Source organism: Aethalodelphis obliquidens, unplaced genomic scaffold, assembly GCF_003676395.1.
Source record: "Aethalodelphis obliquidens isolate GAN/ISIS:26980383/991018 unplaced genomic scaffold, ASM367639v1 scaffold52, whole genome shotgun sequence".
Lineage (NCBI taxonomy): Eukaryota > Metazoa > Chordata > Mammalia > Artiodactyla > Delphinidae > Aethalodelphis > Aethalodelphis obliquidens.
The window spans coordinates 12,748,301-12,766,083 of NW_020837996.1; the positions used below are offsets into that span (position 1 = coordinate 12,748,301).

The window sequence follows — 17,783 nt, forward strand, 5'->3', positions numbered from 1 at the left end:
TAAAGTCTGAAATGTAAGGAAGAAATTTTCCTGAGAAAAAGAGCAATTCTGCCTTTACATATCACTTAATTGTCTTTTTTTTAGGAATTACAAATCAAAGTGAATGAACTAATTTCAAATTTTAGATACAGTCATAAAATTGTTGATCCTTGCTAAGCTTTCAGTAATTGAACATAATTAAAAATATTGGTATTAAGGGAGTACATTTTCCTAATTGTTAGAATCCAAATTTTATTTATAATTATCTGACCCTATGATCACATATCCCTTAGTCACAAAAGGGATACATGCATAACTAAACTCATCTTATTTCTTGAAGCAACTTCAAAAGTTTAAAATTTTAGATACAGCTGCTTCATAGTATCTGATCTAATTCTGAGTATTTCATTGGTAAAACAGTTACAGTACCAAGAAGGATGGTGGTGCATCTACTTTTAATTCCAGAATGGAGTGATCAGTGTAGATTTTAGCTGTAGAAGATCCCTGGCTAGAGTTACAAATGGATTTGTGGGGAAAAAAAGGCTTTTTGGTATCCTATGCGTAATGATTGCCGCTAGAAATTTACCAAGATTTATTGAATCATGACAATAAATGGGGCCTAGATGATATTAATAGCTAACATTTATTAAGAGTTTTTTTGTGCCAGGAAGTGTGATGATTACTCTTCATGGATTTAATTCATTCCTTCCAACAACCCTGTGAGGTGACCACAATTAACTGGTAAGCTGGAGGAATAAGGATTTAACCCGTATATTCATCTCCAAAAGTTCACATGTCTAAATACAATGCTACCCTGATCACATGGAACTACTTCTTCATTTTGTAAACAAACAGACAACAACAAAACCTCCCAGAGACCAAAAGGCATTAAATGTCAAATTCAAGGTTACAGGTCTATAGAGTTTACACTAGTTCCCAGTCCAACTGTTCCCCAGTTTAGTGCAATTTTCACTCTCTCTACTTGTGTCATTGAGGGACTTAACTGAATTTGCACATTCTTACAAAAACTTTTTCTGGTCCTTCTCCCCTATCTAAAGTAACTAAATGGCACTCACCTGTGCTAGACTGAACAATTCCAGAGTCTACTGTTTGTCCAAGAAGATCGTATTGGTTTAGGCGTGACCCATCTTCTGCTACAACCACTGAGCGTGCCGGCTCTCTGGTCCACTCATAAACAACTTCCGCTCTCGTGTAAGCATCTAAAAGGAAAGAATGGAAGATGGTCCATGTGTTTTGCCGCTTTGCTTCTCCTAGTTAGTTGGTGTGTTCTATCAGTTTCATATTTTCTAACACATGGTTCCAGAGGTCAGCCTAGGAAAGGAGAGCCCATATCCCTTAGTTTAGGAAAACTGACACATTTTCCTGATTCATTCAGTTATCAGTTCACTCATAACAAATGGTATTTAAGCATCTACAAAGGACTGAGTACCTTGCTGAGGATACAGCAGTGAACATAACAAACACCTAATCTTGTGGAACATGCATTGCAGTAGTGGGGACAAAAGCAGAGAAGCTAATGAATACATAATTCAAGTAGTGTTAAATGCAGTAAAGCCATATACAACAGATATGAGGATAGAGAATGGAGGGGATGGGGCCTATTCTAGGTAAGGGACTCAAAGAGGTTCACTGAGGAAATGACATTTATACAAATACATGACAGAAATGTGAGAGGGAGCAATGTCTTGGGGAAGGGTACTCTGGATAGATGAGCTAACAAGTTTCTTCCTCCAGGGCAGGTAAAAGCTTGACATATTTAACGAAGAACAAGAAGACTAATGTGGCCAGAATGAAGAGTTGAAATGAGGTTAGAGGCAATAGCCTGGGTCCAGATTATATCAGGCCAGGGGAAGGTCATGATAAATGTGATAACATTGGAAATTTTACTAAGCATCCTTTTTTTATTTTGACATCCTTATTGGAATATAATTGCTTTACAATGGTGTGTTAGTTTCTGCTTTATAACAAAGTAAATCAGATATACATATACATATATATATATCCCCATATCCCCTCCCTCTTGCATCTCCCTCCTACCCTCCCTATCCCACCCCCCTAGGTGGTCACAAAGCACCGAGCTGATCTCCCTGTGCTATGCGGCTGCTTCCCACTAGCTCTCGATTTTACATTTGGTAGTGTATATATGTCCATGCCACTCTCTCGCTTTGTCACAGCTTACCCTTCCCCCTCCCCATGTCCTCAAGTCCACTCTCTACATCTGTGTCTTTATTCCTGTCCTGCCCCTAGGTTCTTCAGAACTTTTTTTTATTTTTGATTCCATATATATGTGTTAGCATATGGTATTTGTTGGTTCTCTTTCTGACTTACTTCACTCTGTATGACAGACTCCATGTCTATCCACCTCACTACAAATAACTCAATTTCATGTCTTTTTATGGCGGAGTAATATTCCATTGTATATATGTGCCACATCATTTTTATCCATTCATCTGTTGATGGACACTTAGGTTGTTTCCATCTCCGGGCTATTGTAAATAGAGCTGCAATGAACGTTTTGGTACATGACTCTTTTTGAATTATGGTTTTCTCAGGGTATATGCCCAGTAGTGGGATTGCTGGGTCATATGGTAGTTCTATTTGTAGTTTTTTAAGGAACCTCCATACTGTTCTCCATAGTGGCTGTATCAATTTACATTCCCACCAACAGTGCAAGAGGGTTCCCTTTCCTCCACACCCTCTCCAGCATTTATTGTTTGTAGATTTTTTGATGATGGCCATGCTGACTGGTGTGAGGTGATATCTCCATTTTTAAAGTGTGTGATTTTACTTTCTTTTTAATTAATTATCCTTCTCATAGATATTTACTCTCATGATGCTGAGGAAGAGGAGGAGGAGGACCGTACAGCTCTTTCTACTTCTCAGTCATTCTTATTTGTCATGTAACACTTTAACCTAGTCATCCTCCTATAGGAGAAGTTAGGTCATAATCCTTATCTTTAATTCAGGAAGGTTAGACGGGAGATGTACAGAGTGAGAGAGACAGAGAAGGAGAAAGAGAAGGAATTCCATAGCTTTTCTGATTTCTAGTCACAGAACACCCACGTCATTTAGGTTGTAATGGTGGTACCTATTCTCCTCTGTTTAGATGTAGAGAGATAAACATTGAAGAGATATCGCAGTAGCAAAAACAGTTTCCAGGGCTTCTGAGTGTGAGATATGATAGCAAAAGTTAGCCTTATGGTGAAAGCTTTACCCCTTGGCCAACTTCTCCATTAGGGACAGTAGGCTCCATACCTAGGAGGCACAGACATGTTTCACTTTCTTTTAAAATCAGAAGAAAAAAATGAATATAATCAAACTTTTTATTAACATCGTATAAAATATAAAAATTTAAAAGAGAAAATAAAAATGAAAATACATTTTTAATATATATGTTTGGAGGAATGGCCCTCAAAGGCAAACATGCCTTCGGCTCAGAAGTCTTAATGAGTCCCTGCTCGACACAACCCTCACCCCATGGTAACCTGGCTTGGATACTTTGTCCAAATTTGTATTTGTCCAAACTACAATACTGTGAGATGTAAAATAATGGTGGCCTTTTCACACAAACATGAGGCTGCCTAAAACCAGATGTGAGCCCGTGCCCCTCATTCTCTGAACCACGTTCTCTTTAGAGTGACCACTTGTTTCTGGGTGATTGATGCAGAAAAATGTAGCTAGTATTCCCCAGATTTTATGTGGGTATCCTATCTGCTCCAGCATCATTCCTGAACCAACTTGCAATCAGATAGCTTTTTAAACAGATTTTTTCAGAAGTTTGAGAGAATATACTAGGAGTTAATTTAGTGGTTATGGCTTCTTTCAGAAACATGTAAGAGTGACAGTAGATAATTTTGGAGTTTATCGTCATTGCCTTTTTTATTTTATTAATTGTGGTGGTCCTCAGTGAATTTTTTTTAACTGCAGTAGTCTTTTATTTATTAATTTATTTTTAGCTTTATTGAGGTATAATTAACAAATAAAACTGTAAGATATTTGAAGTGTACAACGTGAGGATTTATTATACATATACATTGTGAAAGGATTTCTCCCATTGACTTAACACATCTCATTGACTTAAAAAAAAAAAAATTAAGCATTTCAGAATTGTATATAGTGGCATGATTGCATTTGTTAGGAGGGTCTAAAACTTATTTTATTAAAAAAAAAAATCCCTTTGGAGAGGCCAGAGCACACATTTGAAAAGAACCATATCACTTAAAATTTGTAGGTACCTATATTCAGTAAAATGTTTTTCTGGTCATGATAAACTCTTGTTTGTCAAGTGGAAGGGTCTTACCAAAGAGGACATACTGGGTTTATGGTGACCTAGAATCACTGAATGTTAATGGAGAAGAACTTTTAGAGTCACATAGTTTATTTCATTTTACAAATGGCAAGCTGGGGCACAGGTACGTTAAATGACTTGTTTAAGCGTGCATAGTCACTTAGTGGGAAAACCAAGATAAGAACATAGAATGGCATTCATTCTACTCCACTGCTGTTAGTAAGAATTTTCTAGGCAAAGACTCTCTAATATATGCTCAAAAGCCAAGCAAAGGTAACTGGTGGTCATGTAACTATTGATGAAATCAATTCTAAACCTTGTGTCATTTCGTAAAAATTAGAGTTCTTGCTACTTTATCACACTGTCATTAGCAACAGTGGCTGGACCCTATCTTTTTTTTTTTTTTGCGGTATGCGGGCCTCTCACTATTGTGGCCTCTCCCGCTGCGGAGCACAGGCTCCGGAAGCGCAGGCTCAGCAGCCATGGCTCACGGGCCTAGCCGCTCTGCGGCATGTGGGATCTTCCCAGACCGGGGCACAAACCCACGTCCCCTGCATCGGCAGGCGGACTCTCAACCACTGCGCCACCGGGGAAGCCCTGTACCCTATCTTTTTATACCTTGTTATGTGTTGCCAATGGGCTGCTAATTTACTTGTAGAGGGAAAAGAAAAATGTGTTACCATCGACTTCTCATTTCATATAATTCAGTGTCTCATTTCTTGCAATTTTTAGAAACTCCATTGTGTATGAAATCTACTATAAATATGCTATTGTTGTGAAGGTAGAGATTACTCATTGTTTACATCTCTCAATAGAAATCTTCCAAAATGAAGAGTAAATTCACATGATGAAATTTGCTGTTTTAAATATAGAAGACAGATACACCTAAAAGCTCAACCTAAAGCTCCACAATAGGTGATATATCTTATTATTTCTTTGTTTCCATATCTGGAAAGTAGGTCCTATGAAAACTTTTTTGATTTGACAGTATTTAGCATAAAGAAAAGAAGGTTAGAAAGAGTCTTCAGCTATGTAGTCAAAAACGTTAAGCTCAGATTTCAAATAAATCAGTAGATTACTTAAGAAAAAAATTTTTAAAAAGATGGCATAGACAGTATCAGAAGAGCATCTGTCACTTCGGTTTTATGGGCCTTTGTTTTTCCATTTGTATGAGGCAGGTACACTAAATAATTTCTAAAATTATTTATTGTTCAGAATTCTTTTGAATTTCTATTTATCCCTTTCTCCTTATTTATAAGACACTGCTTGATAATCAGTCAGGAAATGATCATTTATTATGTCCTGACTACGTCTAGCACTTGCCTAGACCTTATTGTCAGAATATAATCTGAATCTCTTCTTCTAGAATCAAAGCCTTATTTTGTAAATTCCTCAGAAAGCAGTTAAAAGATGTCAGCTGCCTTATGTATATATACTGTGTTTGAGTTATCTGGCCTTATACAGAGGGTGTTATCCCTAACAAGCAGAAAGTATAATGTAGCACTGACAATCAGAATCTAATGGCGAGTGGTAAGGAAAACATCTGCTTTTCCAGGTTTGGTTCTTATCAACATATGGATGCAGTTGCTTCTGCACCTCATGAACATTTATTACATAGTGCTTTACTAAATTATTGCGAAATCATCTTGCTTATGTTTTCCTTATTTTCTCTGATACTTTGGCAAGGTGTTTGCTTTAAAAGTTGGGTCAAAGCATTTTTATCTCACTTTTGCCTCAGTTTCTTTATCTCTGAAATACGCTAGTTAGGCCACGTTGGAGAAATGACTATACAATAAATGGACCACTGCTGCATCTCCCCATGCTACTGGCAGGCAACAGTAATTCTCCATGGTGTTCCCTTCCACTGAGCATGTGCCTTCTGAGCCTATTCTTCAATATTAAGTCTTTGATGTTGAGGTTTCATTCCCCACAGTCCTTAAACCCTCTTTTCTGAGGCCATCATTTCTGAGGCTTAAACACTGAAGGGGCATTTAAAACCTGATTATTATCATCTTTATCCATTCAATAAATATTTATTGAGTGCCTACATTGTATTAGGCTCTGTGCTAGGAAATGTAGAACAAAATAGATTCTGCTGTCATGGAGTTTGCAGTCTCTAGACAATAACAATGTTAACAGGACTAATAATTATTTCTGTGATAAATAGTATAAAATAAATGTGTATTGTGATCAAGAAGACTGATGGGAGCACCTACAAGTTTTGATAAGGGCTTCAAGAAAGGCCCTAGGAACCGATATTTATGCTGAGATGTAGGGGATAAATAAAACCAGCCACGGGGAATTCCCTGGCGGTCCAGTGGTTAGGACTCGGCACTTTCAGTGCCGAGGGCCAGGGTTCGATCCCTGGTTGGGGAACTAAGATCCCACAAGCTGTGAGGCATGGCCAAAAAAATAAATAAATAAAAATCCTATATTTAAAAAATAAAACCAGCTATGCTAAAAACCAAGGGGAGAGTAACCCAGGCAGAAAAAAGAGCATGTGCAAAGGCTCTGAGGTGGAAAACAGCTTACTTGTTTTTCTTTAAATTTCAGTTTTCTTATATGAGACATTATTTGTTTTCTCCTCACTGTTGATTTTCTTCAGGATGACAATGTGCCTAGTTAAAAATATTTTTCCCCAGCCTCCTTTGCAGTTAGCATTGGTCATGTGACACAGCTTTAATTAATAAGATGTGAGAAGATACCTGTTAGGTCTTTAGGGAAAGATTTTACTTTTTTGACACAGGCACTACTCTTTTCTTCTTTTCCCACTATTCCTCTTCATCTTGAAAGCAGAGGCAATGGCTGGAGTTGCAACAACCATTCTGTCATCAGGAAGAATTTCTAAGGACGTCTTAAGACAGCATCCTTGTTAAGATGCTGAACTAACCAGCAATTAACCAACAGTCACTTACCTTCATATATCTTGTATAAAAATATAAACTCCTCTTTTTTAAGCTATACTCACTGCTTAAAAGTGAGTGAGCTAACTAATATACTAAACATAAAATTAATTGTCTAAAACAATATATTTTTGAAGCCAAAAGGAGGTACTATTAATTATACCAGGATTTAGTCCTGAATCAGTACTGTTTCAGGCAAACTATGATGTATGATATCCCTAACTATAAGATTATTTTGTGGATTAGATGAGCTGATGCATATACAAATATTTAGTACACTGCCTGGCATACAAGTAACACATAATACATAATATTATCGTTAAAAATGGAACCGGTAATCAGAAAAAAAATAATAGTTCATGGTATAGAACATACATTAAATTGGGGAAGAAAATGGATAGGAGGGAGTTATCATCAAAGGCCTGTTTAGCTGACAGTTTTTGAAGTAGTCTACCCTTGGGTTTCAGTATAGAATGAGATTTATAAATAGACAAAGTTGTCTTTCCATGACTAGCGCTGCTAGGAACCCGAAGGCCCTTTGCTATTTTCTTTGCTTGCTGTCTTCCTACACTACCACTATTTTTCTTCTGTGAATCATACCTTCACCAAAATAGTTGCTCAGATTGCCTGTCTAGTGAGAACAGAAAGCTGGTTAGGTTAGTCAAGAGGTTGACTCAGTCCTTATATGTAACTCCCCTGCAGGAAACCAGGAATACATTATTCCTCCTCACTTTATGCATGCACACTATAATCAAAAGCAGAAAAGTAGAGGAAGACAAAAGAACCTAACTCTGCTGACCACCGTTCTCTGGGCTCCTCTAACGTGTGCGCCTGCATATTTTCAAGTAGCAGAAACCCTGAAAGTTATCATAAAGGTGATTTATCTAAGATAGCTTCCAAAGCATTCATATATACATGAACTTCATGAGATATCCAAACATATCTGGAACTGTTTTAAGACTATAATTAGAGTAAATTCTTTTCTAGCATCATCTTTGGGTGTAGGCTTCATTATTAAGAGGACCTAATTATTGTCCTTTGCCACCTACCAATATTTCCATTTGATAAACAAGTCAAATTATTCTTAAGAACAAACCAATGTCAGTAATGATATAAAATAAACACAGTGATCTCCATTTATTGGAAAGAAGATATTATCTATGAGGTATAAGCATCCAAACTCCATTTGGTGTTTTATGAATACTACTTGAACAAAAATAGAATTTTTCCACTAAATAGTTAAATCCCTTCCTTCTAGTTCAACAGATAGGGAATAACCCCTTCCTGAAAAAATATTAAAAAGTGAAGTCAAAGATTATTACTTATAGAAAGCACTTGCAGTAAATCACTTTAAATATTCTTGATGTTCTTTATCTGTCTCTTGAACATTCATAACTAACTGGAGGTTTCTTGCTTAAAGACATGCCTCTCGTAAAAATAAAATAAATTTACTCACAGCTCCCAAATTTTAGTGGGCAGGCATGGGCATCCATAGGGAAATCCTCCAAATGCATTGGACATTCAGCTCTCACCGTCAGCCTTATCGATTAAGGGAAATATGGGATACAAACAAAAGTCCTATAGATTAGATACTTTCTGATAAATACAAGTGGGATGTTATTAACTATAGCAAATATATTAAGAAAGCAGGAGAGACAAACACAAATGGCAATGCTATACCGAGCTGTTAATAATCAAACGATTTAAAAAGAATTATTGAACTTCCCTGGTGGCGCAGTCGTTAAGAATCCACCTGCCAATGCAGGGGACGTAGGTTCGAGCCCTGGTCCGGGAAGATCCCACATGCCGCGGAGCAACTAAGCCTGTGCACCACAACTACTGAGCCTGCGCTCTAGAGCCCACGAGCCACAACTATGGAGCCCATGAGCCACAACTACTGAAGCCCACGCGTCTAGAGCCCATGCTCCACAACAAAGACAAGCCACCACAATGAGAAGCCTGAGCACCACAACGAAGAGTAGCCCCTGCTCACCGCGACTAGAGAAAGGCTGTGCGCAGCAACGAAGACCCAATGCAGCCAAAAATAAATAAATAAATTTTAAAAAATAAAATAAAAAATATAAAGAATTATTTACAACAATGACTGGATTCTATCCATTTTTTTGTCTGTTTTGAGAAAATAGGTGACACCTGATTTTGTATGATGGGCAAGCATTACCAAAGTTTTCCAAAATAGGCATCATCAACTAATCCACCTGCCAGAGCAAATCCTTTGAGAATAAAATGGGATGTAAGCAAATAAATACTTGTAATAATACTAATTCATCCTTGGTTGAGAAGACATGGATAACAAGGAAGAGAGGCAAATTTCTCCATTCCTAAGTGCATCTCTCCCCACCCCCTTCCCTAATATAGCACCAAATGCATAAGACAACAAAGGAATAGGTGAGGGAGGAACTGTCCTCAGGTTCTGTGAAGCTGACATTCACTTAAAGTCTCCTTTATAAGTGATTTCACTATATTCCAACCATTTAGTTTTACCTACAAATCTACTGCCTAATTGAAGCCAGTACTCTGCTGAGCTTCTTTTTAGTCCCTATGTTATGGGAATGTGAATGTGAATTCTATTTATGTTTTAAAAAGGGTAGTCAAGAAAGGAATTCACCGAAATATGTTTGATGTCATTTGGTGGAACTATGGAAAATTTACACCCAAATTCCTCACATAATTTTCAGGAGATATATTTACCCATATTATTAAGTAACTCTAATGTGGCAAGATGGCTTTATAACAAGTAAAATCATGAAGTGATTACAATATTAATTAAAGTAAATATGAAATGTGTAAATTAATGATTACACTCTTATACTTAAGTCAAACTATTCAGGGAAGTGGTAACACATTAGCAAAGGTGATGAGAAATTTAGGAGAAGGGGGATATAGGTTAGTTACTGATGAAGAATATTACACATATCAGGAACTATTAACTGATAAACTGTTCAGTATACACAAATCCCTCCTAGATAATTAGCAGCTGGCAGGAAAGGATACTAGATTTAGGCTCAAAAACAAGTGTAGGGTATTTTACAAGGGGAGAATATTTCAAATTTCAAATATAAATAGATCCTGCTTAGATGATCTGGAAAGTTCTCAACACATCTGTCCACTGATCCTCTACTTTCTCTCTTTTCTGGAATTTTCATTCTTTCAGTCCTATTACACTTTTACTAGTTGAGTCCAACATCTATCTAAAGTGGCTCTTAAAGCAGTTTTTCTTTCATTTGGGTATGAAAAGCTAGGAATTCTGGCAGCTTTCTCCAAAGTCAAAATATCACTCTACTCCCACTCGAAACACAATCTGCCAAGTCTAGGGGTTGCCTTTATTACCTTTTCATACCAAAGGAATAATTGGATGCTCTAAATTACCAAGTGCTGGCCAGATCTATAAAAACAACATTCCAACAAGTCATCTGGATATGAAAAAACTGCATCTCTTCAGAATGAGTCCTAGATAATTTTTTTAATATTTTATTTATTTATGTATTTATTTTATATTTTGGCTGTGTCAGGTCTTAGTTGTGGTACACAGCATCTTCATTGCGGTATGTGGGATCTTTCGCTGCAGTTCGTGGGCTTCTCTCTAGTTGTGGTGTGCGGGCTTTGTAGTTTGCGACACACAGGCTCTCTAGCTGAGGTGTGCGAGCTCAGTAGTTGTGGCGCACTGGTTTAGTGGTCCCGCAGCATGTGCGATGTTAGTTCTCCAACCAGGGATTGAACCCATGTCCCCTGCATTGGAAGGTGGATTCTCTACCACTGGACCACCAGGGAAGTCGCAAGTCCTGGATAATTCTTAATTTCTCATAAAATAGGAATGTTTTTAAACAACTTTTTTTCTAAAAATATTCAAACCTTTATTCAATTCATGTTTCTTTCATTCATCCATAAATGAATGATTGGTATCCAGATTCTGGGCTTACAGTAATCTCAAAATGGGGGAAATGTTTATGGAGCAAAAATATATATGTAGTCTTCAATTTAAGCAAAATTAAGAATATTTATATTCTCAGTCTAATTAACATCATTGTGAATTAATATACTTCTTCAAAATGTATACTTCCACATGAATTTATATATAAAAATTTTGAACTTTTTCTATTTTCTGGTTTTTTTCTCCTTTTTAAATAGAAACATTTTCAGATATATACCATGAGATAGCTTCTAGAAATTTAATCTAGACCTTACTGGAATGCAGGAATCCACAAGGTTAATAGTAGGGAGAAGTTCCTCTATTGAATTAGAACATATTGGGGATATATATATATATATATATATATATATATATATATATATATGGCATTACTTATACATTGTAAACATTTTTTTTCATTTTGTCTAATCATTTTACTTAACGCTTTAATACTTGCATAGTATTTCAGCCAGTTTAGTTTTCATAGTAGAATAATTATTAAAGTTGAAAAACAGGGAAAACAGGAAACCAGATGCTCTACAATGGCCCATCAGCTTGTTGACTGCCTACACATGGAAGAGAAGGTCTAGAAAAACTCACGAACGGAACACAGTCATCCTTACCTCATGGTGTACAACAAGGTCCCATCCTCTGTGATCCGTAGGAGCTTGTTGGGCATGGTCATGTTGTGTGCCACTGATTTCTTTCCATTGTGGAAAAAGGTATCCGGAGTCCAGATTTTACTTGCCATTAGGTTATTTAACCGGAGTACCGTCATGGGTCCTTTAAATTTTAACCTTTCATCCTTCCAGCTTTGACGGAAGAATACATCTATTGTATATTCCTAGGTAATTTTGGAAAATGGCAAAGAGTTCACTGTGCTGTATTTTGCAATGCAAATGGCTTACACAGACGATGCATAATTTTTGCAACTTTAGAAGCAAAATATGACCTAGATGATATTCCTAGAAGTAAACTTGTGGTGGCCTGTACATATTGGTATCAGGTGAATCGTTGGTTGACATAATCACTTGAAAAATATCTAAATGCCTGAATTACTTTTTGGTGAGAAAACTTCTGCTGAATATCTCCTCAGACATGTGAAAGGAAACTAGCACCCTATTCCCACCACCACCTGCACCACATCAGTACTCGAAGAGATAGAATATATTGCAAGTGAAAACAAAACTCATGTTACAGATTATTACATACAGGAAAATGTTTAAGTTAGGCAATCCTAGTTATAAAAATAAAGCATTTGGGGGGCCCTCTTATGGTTTCTGAAAACCCCACACCCAGTCCCAAGACATCCTTGGTGCTAATGTGAATGTGATAATCCCATCTTCTTTTTGGCTAAGTGAACATTTTTTTTCCACAAATAATGTATATAGATTTTCAGTTCTACACAGTGAAGAAGATTTTGAAAATAAGAAATTGTTTCAGGTAATTTGCATACTTTCCAAGAAAAAAAGAAAAGAATGCAGAATATGCGGGTGTGTGTGAGTGTGTGCTTGTGAGTATATATGTGTGTGTGTATGAGACACAGGAGAAATGTGTGAAGCTCATCATCATTCACAGCCAGGGAATCTATTTATTTGAACAAGCACAGCATTCCTCATGGCAATACCCAGAGACAAACATCTGCTAATCTGAAAACAAGCAATGTGATTTACCAGCTCCTAAAATTGAAAGGGGTAATAATATCCATCTTCTTTGCAGGACTTGCTACACTGACACTAAAATTGGAAGTCAATGGTTTGAAATAAAGATTACCACATTCTCCATTAATCTTAGAATGCTCCAAACTGGAAGGAAGACTAACTTGAAAACATCATGCTCTGTTTTCTTAATCCCCTAAACCCTGATGCATCAGAAAGCTGTTTTTTAAAATCTTTTATACATATCGTCTTTAGCACATGCACAATAGTGTCTGTGTTCAGGCTTTTTGTGCATGAATTTTACTACCTGTCTCTTTCCCGGGGTTAATGCAAGTTTGGGTAAAGACTGAATGAAGATTTTCAAAGCACACGTTTGACATTGCTGAGCCCTTACTGATCAGGTAACTAAGAATTATTATTGGTTAGTCTATAATGTACGAGGCATAGTGGTAAGTGCGATTGAGATAGAAAAAAAAAAAAAGTGTAACAGGACACCAGTGTGTCTTTGCAGGCAGGAGAAGTTACTTTGTTTGTTTTCTCTGTCTGGAAGTGTCAGATGAGAGGCACTGGGATACCTGGCATAGGAATTTACTTAGACACATTTATTAAGCATCTGTTAAATTTGACAGAGGGAGAAACTGTTTGGACTTGGAAGCTATAGGAAAAACTTGTGGAGGAGTAAACTGGGTTTAGAATAGTATTTTTCTTGGGGAGAGAAATGAGGGGGGTGCCTGTGGATTATATCAGGAAAAGATCCAGAGTAGCAGTGCTTGCTAGGGAAGCAGAGCGTATGGGTTTACTCTGGGCTGTGCATGTTCTCTTCTCTGGACAATAGACAAGCTTCTGAGATAGGGCTATGATAATGATGCTATTTCTATTACTCAGGAATCAGTGCTCTATAGTTTATGCAACTGAACAACTTTAGCCTGGTCAGCAGTGGAGGCAACAGTCTCTCGTAAACCAAGGTTCCAGGGATGTCTAAACTGACCATATCCCCATGAATCTGAAACATTTGTTCACTTGTTGCTTGCTCCAAGGAGATTTTTGAATCTAAAATAAATGTTACATATAAAATAAACTTAAACTATATTTATCATCAAGTGTTTGACAAGATATATCCCAAAGGCAAAGATTCCAAAAAATTATGTCAAAACTTGCCAAGGTCCTAAGGTTTACAAGTTTATCATATTTACAGCTAGCTTTATTTACCTGTGATAATGGTGGACAATGACATCCCCAAATTCATTTAAGATACTCTCTTTTCGAATACCTAGTTACACAAGCATGCGTGTGCACACACACACACACAGACACACACACACACACACAAGTACAAGGGGCAAAATTAACTGGATTAGCTTTCATTTCCATGATTTCCTCTGTTAGAAGTGGAAATGAAAACTGATATAAAGCAGTTGATCATGATCACCTCTTGCCTAAAAAAGAGTGTATTTGGTCTCCCATATCCTGAGAATGGCCCCTGCAATATTGCCATGGTAGCAGCATGCAGCTCCCAGCAGCTACTTGTATAGTGTGACCTCTCCCCATGGTCGAAATTCATTAGACCAAGCTGGGCCAGAGCCCCTTCTCTAGGAAGTTGGAACAAGAAGGAGAGGGTAGAGCCAGAGCATAATGATTACACATGTAAATTCTAAGTCTGCTAACTAGAACTGAATCGTCCCTCTGCCAGATGAATGGCCTTAGGTCATTTTCTTATTTTCTCTAATGCCCTAGTTGCCAATTTATAAAGTGGGGATCATGGAAATACTTATTTCACTTTGCTGTTGTGAGAAGTGTCAACACAAGTGAACAGCTTACAAGAATGTCTAGAGCAGCGGTCTCCAACCTTTTTGGCACCCAGGGGCCGGTTTCGTGGAAGACAATGTTTCCATGGACCGGGGCGGTGGGCAGAGGGGTTGGTTCAGGAGGTAATGCGAGTGATGGTTCAGGCGGGAATGGGAGCGATGCGGAGCGGCAGATGAAGCTCCACTCGCTTGCCCGCTGCTCACCTATGCCGCTTGGTTTCTAACAGGCCACGGACTGGTTGTGGTCCATGGCCCGGGGGTTGGGGACCCCTAGTCTAGAACACAGAAGTTCTCAGTAAACATTAAAAGTTATTGTCTCTCTCTCTCTTTTTTTTTAATCAACACAAATTTATATTAGATTTCTAGGTAGCTGGGAATGGAAAAAGTGCAATTTCTTTGGAAGGGTGGTAGGACAGAAAACCTGAAGAAAGTGAGAAAGTGGTCATAACTAAGCAAAACAAAAAAAGGAGGCAAAACAGAAGACTCCACAGAAAAGTGCCTGAACAAATAAGAAGCTCTGGTGAACACTTTGTTCAGGGTTCAGTGTTCTAGCCCACACCACTTGAGTGAAAATTCTCTCCAAGTTACCCTGTTGAATAGAGTAGGACCCTAGAGAATATGAGCCTTTTTCTGAAGACTGGGACAAAACATCCATTATATTCCTAAATAAATATTGTACTGTAGCGTTCCCGCTTGCACCGTTTATTACTGTCTGTGTGTGCTTTGATTTAATACGTTTTAAGCGCTATGGAAAACAGGGCTGTATGATTGTGCTGCCTGGATATTTCTGTCAGAACCTAGTGCCCTGGGAATGTGAGGTTTGATTGCCAATTAATGGCTTTTAAAATAAAGTTAAGGAGTTGTCCTAATTTTGTTTTCTATTCCAGATGAAGTCAAATGCCTTGGGAGCTATGGAGTCTCTAAGGACGGACAGGCTGAGTTCAAGTTGCTACCTAGCTGGGTCACTTTTCTCCTCTGGAAAATGTGGGTAATAATAACACTTAGCTAAAATGTTGGCAGGAGGATTAGAAGAAATATGATCTATAAAACCCTTAGCACAGTGCCTAACATATTGTAGCATTCAATAGTGTTGAATGTTGTTATGGTTATTATTATTTATTATTATTAATTAGATATTTTATCAGCGCTCAGTTTAAAAACTACATTTCATGTCTTGAAAAATAGCTTTGTCATTCTGCCTTTTAATTTTGATAGCCTCTAAATCATACTGCTCTTTCTTACGGATAATTCCCCAGTAATGTAGTTTAAATGATTAATCTCAAAGTGGTAAGGTACAGTTTCTGCTTGTCACTTAGGAAACCAGTTGCAGGCCTATGGCTAATTTGATCCCTTGATAGAACAATTCAGATATTGTCTTGTTCAAGAGTTTTAGGCAAAACGGTATCACTGGTTTAGACTCCGTTCCCTTCTTCCTACCTGATATTTGATCAAAGGCCATAAATAAAAAGTGATTCATGATAATCTTAGGGTTAATGGTGTATCCAAAATCCTAGAGTGCATCTTTTGTCTAAGACAAAAGACATCATTGGTTCCTAAGATCATACTTAATCTGAACCAATAACTCAAAGGTATACCAAATATTTTTAAGAGAAAACTTTTTGATTGCATATGGCTTTATTTGGGCACTGTCCCTAACAACTTCTATCGAGCATCTACTCTTTGTGAGACATCATGCTAGGTGCCAGAGATAGAGAGAGAAAAGTTATTTATTATTATTATTAGGAGTAATATCATTATCAGTATGTGCTCTTTGTAATGCTTCATCCCCTCTCTTAGTGTTTCCATCTATGAGAAGAGAGCTTCACCAGTGTAAAACTTCTGAAAGTTCTCCTTTATCTCACACTCTTCTATTTGGGGAGGGGAGAGAGGAGGAATAATTTAATTTGACAGGAGAATTTGCAAGGAGAAATCAATCTTGCCTATCTCAGCCTCTTCCTCTTGTCTTCTGCATTTTGGATGCTGGCTGTCCATTAGACTCACAAATGCAGCTGTGTTCCTCTATGCTAGAAGTTTTACACGGACAGTCTACACCCTCGCAGAGGGAAACCAACTCTGCCTGCTGATGGGGTGGGTTAATCTGACTGGTTGTTTACTCTCTGGAAACTCACTTGTCTGCAGATATAAGCCACCTTTTGCAATACCATCATTATTAGTAATAAAGATGATATTCTCATTTTCCATATCCCTTACACTGCAGCCTTATTTCTCAAAAGGCTCAAGATTCAGGTAAGAAAGAGGGTGTTATTTACTGAGTTTCAGAAGACCTTAATTTTTAAAAGATAATATAGACTCCTCAGCCTTTCACCAAATAAGTAGAAATTCAACAGTTACTGTAAAACAGCAATGCACTGTTACTGTGAGGGATGCAAAACAAGAGTGCCTTTATGTTTTTTTGGCGTCACTTTAGGAAAATAAGATATTTATGTAAGATAAATAACTTTACAAAGCAGTGTGCAAAAGCTAAATTGTACCTTACAGTCAATAAATGTGATTATAATGCAGAAAGGAAAAGTTAACTTGTTATTGGATTAATTAAAAAAAAAAGTTTTCATCAAGCATTTGGGTCCTGATTAGGGCTTTTGTGGAAATACAGAATTTAGATGGGTGGAGAGTAGAGGAAATTTCCACAAAGAGTGCATGGCTTGATAAAGGGTTCAGAGGCAAAATAATAATAGCTACCATTTATTGAGCACCATCAATAGACCATTATTTACATATCTCATTTAAAATTCCTAACAGTCTTACAAGGATAGGTAATTATAATAATATACTCACTTTAGAGACTTTGAGCCTTACAGCCTTAACTGATTTGCCCAAGGTCATGCTGCTGTTAGTGAGGAATTTGAATTCAGCCAGCCTGAATCCTAGAGCCAGTCCTGCTAACCCCCAGTGTTATGCCTCACAGAAAGTAGTACTAACGTGAATGACTAAATAGTAAATATTGGGAACAAGTGAGGTCTAGTGGTAAATCGTGTATGGATTGTATGGGATACAGGCAGAGGAGTTTAAATTTGACCTTAAACTTGACTAGGATCTATTAAATGTTCCTGATTAGAAAAGTAGCATGAGAGAATAGGGTGGTGGGAAGACTGAGTTCCAATATGGGAGAATCACAGTAGGTCCTCAGACCGCAATCAATTTAGCAAAAATAATTGTATCACACAGTATTTCAATAAAGTG

The 17,783-nt window shown here is 37.4% G+C and overlaps 1 protein-coding gene across 2 annotated transcripts in view; it reads right to left on the reverse strand.

Moving 5' to 3' along the window:
- GABRA1 (gamma-aminobutyric acid type A receptor subunit alpha1) overlaps positions 1–17,783 on the reverse strand; it is a 60,574-nt gene that overhangs the window by 22,057 nt on the left and 20,734 nt on the right. For both annotated transcript variants that reach the window (XM_027084433.1, XM_027084434.1), the window contains 3 exons: positions 11,743–11,963; positions 8,648–8,730; positions 1,056–1,199 (listed from right to left, as the gene is read on the reverse strand). In XM_027084433.1, the coding sequence (XP_026940234.1) occupies positions 1,056–1,199; positions 8,648–8,730; positions 11,743–11,963 (448 nt within the window). The remainder of the gene's footprint in view (positions 1–1,055; positions 1,200–8,647; positions 8,731–11,742; positions 11,964–17,783) is intronic.